Source organism: Amyelois transitella, chromosome 23 (genome assembly GCF_032362555.1).
Source record: "Amyelois transitella isolate CPQ chromosome 23, ilAmyTran1.1, whole genome shotgun sequence".
In the NCBI taxonomy this organism is placed as follows: domain Eukaryota; kingdom Metazoa; phylum Arthropoda; class Insecta; order Lepidoptera; family Pyralidae; genus Amyelois; species Amyelois transitella.
In genome coordinates this window covers 3,892,453-3,905,334 of record NC_083526.1, presented here as the reverse complement: position 1 = coordinate 3,905,334, position 12,882 = coordinate 3,892,453, and the positions used below count along the sequence as shown (strand labels likewise).

Genomic DNA, 12,882 nt, shown 5'->3' with positions numbered 1-12,882 from the left:
CATACATTCACTTGATTCACTCGTATTGCCTTAGAGCATGCCACTACCAATCTACCAACTGACATAAAGCGATGAAGTGGACATGCATATTTTAAAAGAAGATGTTTTTAAGAAAACGGCAATAAAAATATATCCAAAAATTATATTTATAAATACATCATGTCGTATTGTTTCAACATTAATATAAAATATGATATATACATATATAAACATGTATATACAGTCTGAGAGAGGCAACAGGTGAGTTTCTTGCGCAGCGTATTGCTGTCGCAATACAGCGCGGGAATGCTGCCTGCGTGATGGGAACCCTTCCTAGGGGTCAAAATTTAAATGCTTTTTAGTGTAAAATTTAAAATATTTTTGATTATTATTATTAAAATCAGCTATAGGTATCGATTTTTTCAGTAAGAAGTCTAGTTCAAAATATTTTATTAAATTCTTCATGTATTTGTGTTAGTATCTGCATTTTTTTTATGTTTATTTATTCCTATATATTGTTATCCCTGGTGCAGGTGCTCGTGAGGTTTTCAACACCTGATCATAAAAAATAAAGCCTCCGTGACCCTGTTAAAAAAACCTTATCAAGCGTTTTTAAAAAAAAAGCATCTTATTATAGTACTAGATACTTCATTCATAAATAAGTCAAAAATTAGTACACATTTTTGGGCAGAACCCTGAAATATTAAGACTAACGTCACTTTGTCTTTATATGGACAAGCAACTGTGTATCGGTCTATTAATCTATTTGAGTACTTTTTAGGAAGTACGGTGTCCTTATACGATACTATAATGGGCAATTATTATGAAGATAAAATTAATGCTAGTCTCGTCTTGTAAATAAATACATTAAAAAGGCAATAAAAATAAATAATTCTTAGTGTAATTTTTGATATGTTGCCAGTTTTGTTTGGAGCCCTGAGATTAGATCCGCACATCATATACATGCATATATATGGTCACGTCTATATCCCTTGACGGGAAGACAGAGCCAACAGTCTTGAAAAGACTGAATGGCCACGTTCAGCTATTTGGCTTAATGATAGAATTGAGATTCAAATAGTGACAGGTTGCTAGCCCATCGCCTAAAAAAGAATCCCAAGTTTGTAAGCCTATCACTTAGTCGCCTTTTACGACATCAATGGGAAAAAGATGGATTCTTTTTTGTATTGGTGCCTGGAACTACAAGGCAAAAGCATCTGCACATCATTTTAAAAAAAATATATTTTTTATTTAAAATTATGCTCAGAAAACCTTCCATCACAACCAAAAAGATCTCAGTATTTCATCCTCTGATAGTAAAAAAGGCTTGAATATATTATTTACTTTGAATATTACCCTAACACCTTACCACACTTTCCCTAATAATGATATACTGTTCCTCTGTATGAATATAAATTGAGTTCAAAAATGGCCGAGTAAACACTGTTCGTATGAGGCTTAACGCGGGCGAATTTATCATTAACTTTTTTAGTCTTCTTTCGAAACAAGTGACAGATACTACACAGAATATATTATATACTTTAAGATAGAAAGAGAAGTGAAAATACTTCGTTTTTAATCAGCGAACTTACCTATCATATATCCTATCATACATCATACATTCCAGATTAAATTTTTCATAATAAAAAAAAACAAACGCCTGATAACAAAGTGCGACCAAAAACTCATATGAACGACTTAAACGAAGTTATTTCTTGTTGGTGTGAGCGTTTACTCCTAAGTATCTGGGTCGCGCCCAGCTGAAGACGGCGCATTGTGCCGGCCCCATTCAGGCCGGGATAGCTCCGTATATACTTAATGACACATGTCGTGCAACTAAATGGACTTACGCTCTCCTATAAGTTTGTTTTCAATTGAATATCAACTAGATTTGTCCATTGTGCCGTGTGGTTCCCGGCACCAATACAAAAATGAATAGGACCACTCCATCTCTTTCCCATGGATGTCGTAAAAGGCGACTAAGGGATAGGCTTACAACCTTCGGATTCTTTTTTAGGCGATGGGCTAGCAACCTGTCACTATTTAAATCTCAATTCTATCATTAAGCCAAATAGCTGAACGTGGCCATTCAGTCTTTTCTAGACTGTTGGCTCTGTCTACCCCGCAAGGGATATAGACGTGACCATATGTATGTATGTATGTATTTGTCCATTCTCGTCGGTATTTGGGGAACTCTCTCCACCTCAAAATTTCGTTTATTAATTTATGTACGCCAAATTTCAGTTCTCCCTCCTAACTTCTATTTTGATCAAACGATTGTCAGTTAGCCACTAAGTAACGCCTGAGTTTTTTTATGGTTAGTGAAAAACAATACGTATTCTTAGTTAAACATAAGCTTTACAATAAGAAAATATCCGGCACCGCATGCTGTATACACATTTCACATACTCAAATGTATGTGCAATTCCGTTTTATGCGTATGAATAGGTACTAATTTACATATTTCATCAATAAAATTTATTCGTATAATATTATGCTATGTTTTGAATTTTTTATGGGTGATATTTGAATTTTTGTTATCATTGATGGTAACCTATTTTGCCAAGCCAGTTGTTGTTACACTTATTTGTTTTATTTTCATTTTAATTAATCTACAAAACAGTTGTAGTCTGTTATAAACTTATTTACTTATAGATCCAACAAAATAACCTTATACTTTACTGTTAACTCAGAAAAACAATCATCTTACAATACCTATACAATGTAATCTCACAAGCAATTAAAAAGCAGAAAACTTGTGCTAAACAGCGTTTTTCTTTCTTTTCAGATCGGAAATTTCTTCACCAATCAACGGCCCTAATGAAGCAATCCGCAGACGGGATATTGAACTAGAAGGCTCTCGAACTACCTCTAGAGCGCAATAAAACAACACGCCTCTAGCAATTTACACCAAAGATCAACTACAAACAATAATAAACTCTATTCTCTAACATCCAAAGACAACTTCCCCAATACTTTCTTGGAGTTCCAATGGCTATGCTCGGAATAGCAAATTCAGTCCAAGCAGTATGTCAATTGAATCTTATTCTCAATTTTAATCAGACACATCACTCCAAAGGCAAGAAACTTCACGACGAAGTCGTTTTTCAAACTTGACTTACATTATCTGTTGCTAAGTAAAATTGAATTAAGAAGTGAAAACTGTATAAAGTAGAAAATCAAAACCAATGTATGGCAAGGTCAAGAAAACGTTAGTAAACGTCACCTACATCAGGGACTCGTATGGCGACTCAAAGTCATAACTCCCATTGTTTACTGCCCAACTTTATTGCTTTATCTTCGCATCTTTTCATACTAGTATCCTTTGTATTGCTCCAAACGTACACGTCTGAAGCCTCGGTCTTGAACGAATCATCTCTCACCTCCGAATTTAATATCAGCAACCCTAACTCGACCGTGAATTGGACGCTTCTAGACGACAACCTCACTGATAGCAACGTGCATGTCAAGCATAGGAAATACTCCACGGGCGTCAGTATATTGCTTGCCACAATTTTCATGATTGTCATCATTGGCACTGTCATTGGAAATATTTTAGTTTGCGTTGCTGTCTGCTTAGTAAGAAAACTTAGAAGACCGAGTAATTATCTGATCGTCTCGTTGGCAGTGAGCGATATCTGTGTGGCCACTATAGTGATGCCAATAGCTATGGTTTATGATATAATGGGAACGTGGCCTTTTGGACCAGTTATTTGTGACTTCTGGGTATCTAGCGACGTGCTCTCATGCGCAGCTAGTATTCTCAATCTATGTATGATCTCCGTTGATCGATATTACGCCATAACAAAACCTCTTGAGTACGGCGTGAAAAGAACACCGAAGAGAATGTTTTTTTGCGTGTTCATAGTCTGGATGAGTGCAGCTTTTATATCGCTTCCACCAGTCCTCATATTGGGCAACGAGAAGACTGAAACGTCATGTTCTGTATCCCAAAATAAAGTGTACCAAATATATGCTACTCTCGGTTCTTTTTACATACCGCTCACTGTAATGATAGTAGTATACTACAAAATATTTAGTGCTGCTAGGAAGATTGTGAAGGATGAGAAGCGAGCTCAGTCACATTTGGAGACTCACTGTTACCTGGAGATAAATGTGAAAAATGGCGGAGCTGCGGAGGCGAGGCTGTTGGGGACGCAGCCGGCGCAACCGGCGGCAAGAGGATCTACAGCTAGCACTAACACAACGGTAAATCTGTATAACTTAATAGCAACATCTTCATTTATATTATTGTGTGTTTAAACATTACCAGTAAACTTATTTGAATTTACTCTATGTTACAAACCTTAAAGAATAATAAGCAAAGTTCATACTGTACCAAATCCGATAGGCCGTAATTTTGTTTTTTATTTTCTTCACTAATATATTTTCTGGGTAAAATATCCTTACTTGATATAGCAAGAAACTTCAAGAAATTCAAAGGAATTTAAATAGTGGGCTTATTGCCCATGCGATTGCAGATACGTGCAAATCGGGTGTGCTACTCAAAAAATGAGAGAGATACAGGTTACCTTGATTAATTCTAATATTAGATTTTCTTTGTTACAGTGTAGTGTAGAAAAAACAGAGAGTACGATTGGGCGATGCTTCAGCGGACAACGCAAGTCCAATGAGTCGCAGTGCCCAATGTTGCAGCACAATAAAACTCCCACAAAACCCATCCATACTATTAACCGGTCTACTTCACACGTAAGCCAGTCCAGTCAATCAGACAATAAACTTCAAATTAAAGAAAGAAGAAGACAGTCATCGGAAAGCAGTAGTCACAAAATAACGACCAACAGAATCAGGTCGTCGCTATCAAATTTTGCTCAAAAAAGTCACATTGCCAAGGACTTGCTCCACTCGTCACATTCTCCACATCAGAAGAAGTTGAGATTCCAATTAGCAAAAGAGAGAAAGGCGTCGACAACTCTTGGGATTATAATGTCTGCCTTCGTCATTTGCTGGCTTCCATTCTTCGTCTTGGCATTGATAAGGCCTTTCGTCGAAGAAGGTGCTATCCCTGATGCAGTCAGTGCTCTCTTTCTCTGGTTAGGTTACATCAACAGTTTGCTTAATCCAATAATTTACGCAACTCTGAACAGAGACTTTAGAAAGCCCTTCCAAGAGATCCTCTTCTTTAGGTGTTCTAATCTAAATAACATGATGCGAGAGGAATTTTATCATACCCAATACGGTGATCCAGATCCCCATTATTGTGTTAATCATAATACAAATGTGCACAACTATGACGAAGGGGTGGAAATAGTTTCGGCGATTGAACGCGACGACACGAGGGCATCGGAGAGTTTTCTATGATTGTCAATGCCTGAGGTCCCTACAGGCCTAGATACTGTGATCTAATTAAGACTTTTAAGGTAGTTACAAGGTCTAACCGTGTTGAGTTGTTTTTTGTTTGACTATTTATAACTTTTTTATTAAGCTGTTTCAAATCAACTAGTCGTTACTAATTTGTAAAATATTCCTCTGAGGTTTAGTCAAATTATTTATAAAATAATTAATTAGTTAAGGAATAAAATTATGGCATTAAAGTTAGTAAAATAATTTTACCGGCCGTTCACAATGGGGATAATTATCTAAATTCAATGTCTAAAACAAGTTTGAATAAAACTTACAGTTTTCCCATTCGTATTATTTTATATGATTATTAGGTTTACTTACAATGTAGACCATAGATTTACAAATTCTATCATAAAATATCCCTGAGGTGAGCAATTGTAGTTGAATGAAGTTGCTCCTCACTGATTCCCGGTATAGTGGTAGTCGCGAAGTAGACAGTGATGTTATCAAAAATATCGACTATCGATATCTGATTTTTTTACGCAGATACAACTATTAAAGACAATAAATGCAAAGTTATTTCAATCACTTTCGATAGGTAACCACTAAGGTAAAAACATTGGTTTTAACCTTGCCGTTTTCAATATACTGATTGTATAAGCGATTACTCCTGTACTGAGAACATATTTAATGTTGGCCGCATTATTCAATTGAAGCGAAAACGTGCTAAATTGACCAATCAGATCACGTTTTTAAAGAACAGAGCTCCGTGATTGGTCGATCCGTTTCAGTAAGATTGAAACTTAATGTGAAATATTTTGGAATGACCAAAGAGATAACTAGCTGTAAATTGAGAGGTTTTATATATAAGCTGTTGTGAATTTGGTAACCATAGTATTAATACGTATTATATTATTACGTAAAAGGTATATAATATATATGACTTAACGGTAGTCAGAAGTATTTTAATCCATGTGATAGTAGGTTAGAAATATAGTGTTTTTTGTTTTTCTAATTTATTCATCCATTTTGTTTTACTTATGGTACCTGTTGTTATTATATTTATTAAATTATATATTAATATATTCTTTGCAATAAAATAGATAGTATATGTAAGCTCATAATTGGAATATGTATATATTAATTTTTGGCACTGCCATGTAACTTAGGTGTACAAATAGAATTGGCTACAATAATAGTAACATATAACATACAATATATTTTCAAGATTATAACTATAACTGTCTCATATCATAAATACATAATTCTTCTTGTCAAACAGGATTTTCATATCATAGTTTGTCTGCATATCGCCTAAATGCTATATTTGCTGTTAAATATCGCATTTCAAATTTATATGTTTAGGTACGTAGTATTGGTAACATTGAGAAAATCTTTAGCAAAACTAAGATTGCGACATTATTCTTAATTCTTTCCATCCTTTAAAAGCAATTTTTGTTTGTTGTTAATATTTACAAAAAAAATCCATAGTACTTAGGATAAAATTAAAAATTCATCCCTATGAGGAATTTCTCTAGTAAACGAGGACTTGTTTTTGGAAAGGTACAAAAATAAAATAAAAAAATATAGACACCAAATTCGCGCTGAAAATCAACAAGAAAATTAAATCATCAAGTGAAATTACTAAACAAAATAATCACAACAGTATCTTCAGCAGGGACAATTAAATTAGAAAGTATAATTTGGCGGCGCCATGTTTCGGTTTCCCATTTATTATCTCAATTAACTGAGGATTTCCGAGTTATCGTACTTAAGTAAGAAAATTTCCTTGTTTCAAATAATATTGTCTTTTAAAATAAAATTTAAAAATAAAGGAATATCATACTTGTTTCTTTTATTTTTGTCAGGAATTTGAATGCGTTTTACCTTAATTCGCCTTATGTTAAGTAAGATGGGTGGTGCATGCAAGTCATATCGAATCATAAAATATCCTTTTCTATAGTATCAATATGGAAACTTTCTAATTAATCATTTGTATATTAAAATATATTTACCTAATGTTATGTTGCGATAGTTATTATGTTCCTTTGTCTTCAGACAATGTTACTTACAAACAAGGCATGAAAGCCCCAAAATTAATTGCCACATCAAAAGGTGTAACGTATTCAATGAATGCATTAAACCCTTTGGTGTATTAAACTTTGAAACTTAACCTCTACCGCTAAGAATAATATCTACCGCTTATTGTATAGAAACACGCATAGTATAATAATTAATTAAGAAACACAAATGCAGGTCTAATATTAATCCAAATATTTATTGCAACTGGAAATACACATTTTAAGAAAAATAACAAACATACAAATTTATTTTAAGCAGAAAAAAGTTCATTTAAGATAAAGTACGCAATACAGTTTTTGAAAAAATAAATCATTTTCAAAACGTTATGTTATTTTATCTACTTGCCATAAAACCAAGTCATAAATACCTACCTAGTTAAAATTTTCTCAGTGTTGCCACTGCAAGATGAATATATTTTTTTTATAAGACCCTGCCATTTATCTGGTCTTCAGGTGTCCCAAAAATCAAACACTCAGCTGGCAACCATTTAACATAGAACAAAATAAATATTAGGACAAAATGTTGTAAATATTGTTAGTTATGCACTAGTGATGTAATATATATAAATAAAATAGTAGGTGAATATTGCAGAAACCGTGTGGGGAAACTACGCTTGGAAAAATAATTTGTCATTTCGATTCGATGTTTTAATTGAGATATGAAGTTCTTTTGATGTAGTTTCTGTCCATGATCAGTGGCGGATTAACGCACAATTTTTTTAAAATGTTATAGACAAGCCTGTTCAAAAAAAATGTACCAACAGTAGATGTGTCAATATGGTTTCGGTCTCAGTGGAATAGTTTTGGTCATTTGACAGTCTGTAATTGAACTTAAAATGTCAAAAATGATTCGAATGAGATTCTATCGATATCATGTCGACGCACTACACTATCGGTCTATTATTTTTGACAGAATTTTCCAGAGGGATCACTTTTTTTTATTTTTCTGTGCCGACTGTTATTGATATCAGTTGAATGAAAATCACAAAAAAATTGAGAAATCGCTGTTCAGTTTTCAATGATTTAAATAAAACTAATTTTTGAACAAAATTCAAGATACTCTTGTACACTAAACTTTAAACACAAGTATCTTTTAAATCATCGTAATCCAATTTCAAAATTAAAGCGAAAGTATATTTGTATGAAATATTGAGTGTACAAGAAAGACTTAATGATATAATTTAGCTAAAGGCTCCACGTTAGCTTAATCCGGCACTGTGCATGATACAATAATTGTGGTTAAGTGTGGATATTATTGTTATTAACCACAGATTCGGCATAAATGTCTCTAGAGAAGTAATTTTCCTTAGATACAATTTCAAAACTTTTAATGTAAATGAAAAGGCGGCATTTTCATAATATTGACGGGTTCTTTTTTAACATGTCATTTTTTTGTAAAAATCATACCTAATGAAAACTACCATGCAAGTAATAAATGGTTTTATTTCATACTTTTTTAAATTCCTTATTAACTATTTACAAAGCTCAAACAGATTAAGTGTGGCTTTGATAAAGATACTAAATTAAAAAAAAAAACACTTATAGGACACTATAAATAAAATTGTTTTAAAATTAGTAAATTTATTTGTACTAAATTTACACTCACATAAACGACACTAGTTTTGTAAAATGAACCAAAGTTAAAGGTAACAAAATTCAATAAATGACATGTAAAAGCTGTCTTTTCATCTTCATTCACTTTACTAACTTAGCCCACCTGGTGCCATTTAATTGCGACCTAGTTTGACTTGTCGCACTCTACATAGTGATGTGAGAGAATACAGTGCAAACGGATCGAACTTTAAGTCGATTTGAAACTCGAACGCAAACGAAAATTAACATAAGTCACTTTACTGTTTTTACGAAGTATCGATATTGGTTCGGCGTTGTTGGTTATAAATTATTTTTTTGAGTTAGAATAGAGAGTTTTATCTTAGACCAAATGCTTTATGGTCAATAATAAAAGAAGCCGAGAATAATGAAAGAGCGATTTACTTAATCTGAAATGAAAACTCATAATTAATAATTTTCCGATTTCCTATTAGAATTAAAGTAGAAATAACAATAATCAAATATCGTTTCGTTTGGTTCAAATTGTTCATTTTATTTTATCGTTTGTGTAATATTCTCGTCACGGCACTATTTTCCGGCCTAACCTATTAATGTAAGTAACTCTTACCATATTCTCTCCGTCTCAATTGCACATAGATATACCAAAAAGATGTATTTAACTGAACAATAAATAAATGTTGTACATATGTATTGTTGTTTATCATTTTAAATATGTTAAATAAAAAATAAATCTTTACAAATCGGTACCTAATGACAAAACAATGCGAGTAAATTTATTGAGCAGAACAAAAATAGTTTTAATATAAACTTGTTTTTAGCTTTATACGCAATTTTTTGTAATTGCTACGCTGAAATATCGCTGAAATTATTATTATTTAATAACATTAAATAAATTAATGCTAAAATTCACTTTAATTTTGCCATTTTCGATAAAAGTTGGTAAATATAAGTAATGCGTTTATTGATTACATTTGAAAATAAACCCAATTATTTATCATAATTTTGATTGAATTCATTTCAATGTTATTTATATTCTTCAGAACTTAACCAAAATGGATCGGAACAGGATATAACAACCTACATTTTTAGATGATGATATTTTTATCAAAAAATCGGACAACACACAATTTTAATATTTTATGTTATTGCGAAGGAGCTTTCAAAGAACAAAGTGGAGAGTGTTAAAAGGTCACTGGGGGCGAGTTACTTCTTTCATGGTATTGTCGAAATATTTTTTATTAAAATTAAGTATTGCCAGAGGATAAAATTAAACATCTCCTACCTACCTACACCTAACCAACTTTTTGTTTTTGCGTTACGGCTGCAATTCTTGCATGACTTTATCGAAGTTTAAATTTATTTGCATGGTTACTGACCCGAGAGATTTTTCATTTGGTGGAGGAAAAAAAGAAAATCTCGTTTAGTTGCTGCTTCCCTGGGAATTTCGGAATATTAACCTGTGTTATCCTGTTTTAAACATAACCACATCTCTTTTTTTTAGATCCATTAGTTTTCACTGTACGTTGTCTATCAGTCACATATAGATTTATATCTACATAACATAACATATAATCACGTCCATACTCGTATCCACCGCGGGGCAGGCAGAGCCAACAGTCATCAAAAGACTTAAAGGCCACGTTCAGCTGTTAACCTACATTTATATAATGAAGAATATTGATTACCTTTGTACCTCTTTTTATCACTTTTTGACAATCTGACCCTCTGGTCAGGATTGTCTGGCCCCAATTGTACTTATATAATTATATCCAAATATTATCGATAGGTGTAGAAAATAGAATTCTGGCAATAGTACAAGTGTCGATCTATGGCATATCTGATGGATATCGGTGAAATATAGATAGTTACGTCAGTGGTGAACTTGAACTGTTGGAATAACAAACGTTTATGATTTACGGTTTATGTTTCTGTGTGTTCGCTAACAATATTCTAAAAATAATATTTCAATAATGTGTTATGAATTACTTATTGTACTACCTATACATGAAAAGATAATTATAAAAAAAGAAACAAAGTGCAATACGGTGCGCGATGGACTTACAAAAAAGATCTTCCGACAGCTTCGATGTTATACCTAGATACAAATAAATAAATTAAACCTCGGCTCCGTCCATGTTGAGTCGGTCGGGTCTATTTATGATTTAAAAATATGAGGAAACTTTACTTTTGGCGTTTCGTAACTGTAGCGTAGAGGTGTTGCCATACTAGTAGGTACATTTTTTATTACTTTCTGATATATCTACAATAATAACTTTAGCAATTTAATTACTTATAGCAATATTGCTGTAAATTCACTCGCATTGACATTAAAATCTAACCTTCTGCACGGCAACTAATGCTAAACATTTTTATAATTTGTGATTTTTATATAGTATGTTTTAAGGAATATGTGTTTTTATCATAACTATGTATTTTTTTATATAAAAGTTCGATAATCAAAGAACAAATTACAGTTTGCGGCAGAAGCAGATTATTGCGGAGAAGTGCAGAAATTGACCAATCTGGATTTATTCGCAAAAAATTGAGGCCTGTGATTGGTTGATTTCAAAGCTTCTCTTTTGTGGGATGACATTCATTTATTTCTCCTTATTTTTTACTGTACGGAGTGTACCAAACAAAGTACAGATATACATATATTTACTCATGGAATTGTAAATGAAAAAGTGCACTCACCAGTACATACAACTAACTTTCTTAGGCAGAAGTCGGTAAAAAACATGTGCCAATAGGTGTGCGAATATGCGTGGTAATATTCTCAGTGTAATAGTATTTTTGGTTAAAACCACAAAAACTACATACGTGGTACATTTATTTTACAGACTTTACTCGTGTAAAAAGATAATCGATATAATTTTAAATAATTTAAAAAAAATGTGTCGAGTTGTTTGCACTGATGAGTAAACTAACCTCTAATTATTTTTAAGTTACAGCCTGTACTGTCTCCTCACCTGATCGAAAGACTCGTGTTACTCTTTCTTGTATATTGTGTAGAAACAGACCTTATCTTTCCACATTGTATTTTCTTATGTAGGGTCGTAAAGCGACAAAATAAAATTAGATTTCGATTTATTTGTTTTATTGCGATATCGTACTCTTTAAGCTACTCGTATCTGCTAAGACTTCTATTCAAGAAACGCAATTTTCAAGCAATAATTTTAAGTGATTTCAATGTACAGGTAGTGTTTTAATAAACAGGTTTCAAAATAAATGTAATGATGGTACGGAACGATTCGTGCGCAAGTCTGATTCGCACTTGGCCAGTTTTTCTAGAAACGATCGGGATTATTCGAACTCGAGACCTTGTGTGGCACAGGCAAGCAAACTACGTCTGTCCCGCAGAGGTTATGTTGATAATTAACTCAAAATTGAAATTGGCCAAATGAAATTTTCCTTACCTACGCCTATTCTATTTGCCTTCGAACGTAAAACTGTATTTGAACACGACCTTCCAACTTTTTCAGTGATTAATGATGATTTTTATTAATGAAAAAATATTTTAGTTTTCGAAGCGTGACGTCCTTTTCTGAGCAGGTCGTTGCATTGTTTTGTCATCGTTATCTTAATCATCAACTTACAGACTATTAATTAAGCTTTCATTTATTTTTCCTTCTTTTTTCTTGAATTAATCAGGAGTAGCTGTGCGCGCTTAACGCAGTAAGACGCAGCTACGAAAACCTTTTTGGTATTACGCCGTGTGGAAGGCAACATAGATTTACTTATTTATGAATGTTAAACTTTAAATCACTGAAAAAGCTAAGTATGCAGGGATAGTGTCAAGCAGAAAGATGTGGTCTCTGCCCACCCCTCCGGAAAAGGCATGATTTATATATTTACGTATGTATCTGAGGGACTGCTTTTTTAAGAGCTATTTCTTTGATAAAAATTAAAGAGTAAGATTATAGAAATGTTAACTTAGCCAATTATC

At 32.9% G+C, this 12,882-nt stretch overlaps 1 protein-coding gene across 4 annotated transcripts in view; it reads left to right on the top strand.

Moving 5' to 3' along the window:
• Nucleotides 1-12,022, top strand: part of LOC106130735 (5-hydroxytryptamine receptor 1) — a 94,863-nt gene extending 82,841 nt beyond the window's left edge. For all 4 annotated transcript variants that reach the window (XM_013329646.2, XM_013329645.2, XM_013329644.2 and 1 more), the window contains 2 exons: nucleotides 2,768-4,188; nucleotides 4,549-12,022. In XM_013329646.2, the coding sequence (XP_013185100.1) occupies nucleotides 3,223-4,188; nucleotides 4,549-5,301 (1,719 nt within the window). In that variant the 5' untranslated portion in view covers nucleotides 2,768-3,222 and the 3' untranslated portion in view covers nucleotides 5,302-12,022. The remainder of the gene's footprint in view (nucleotides 1-2,767; nucleotides 4,189-4,548) is intronic.
• Nucleotides 12,023-12,882: the final 860 nt, after the last annotated feature.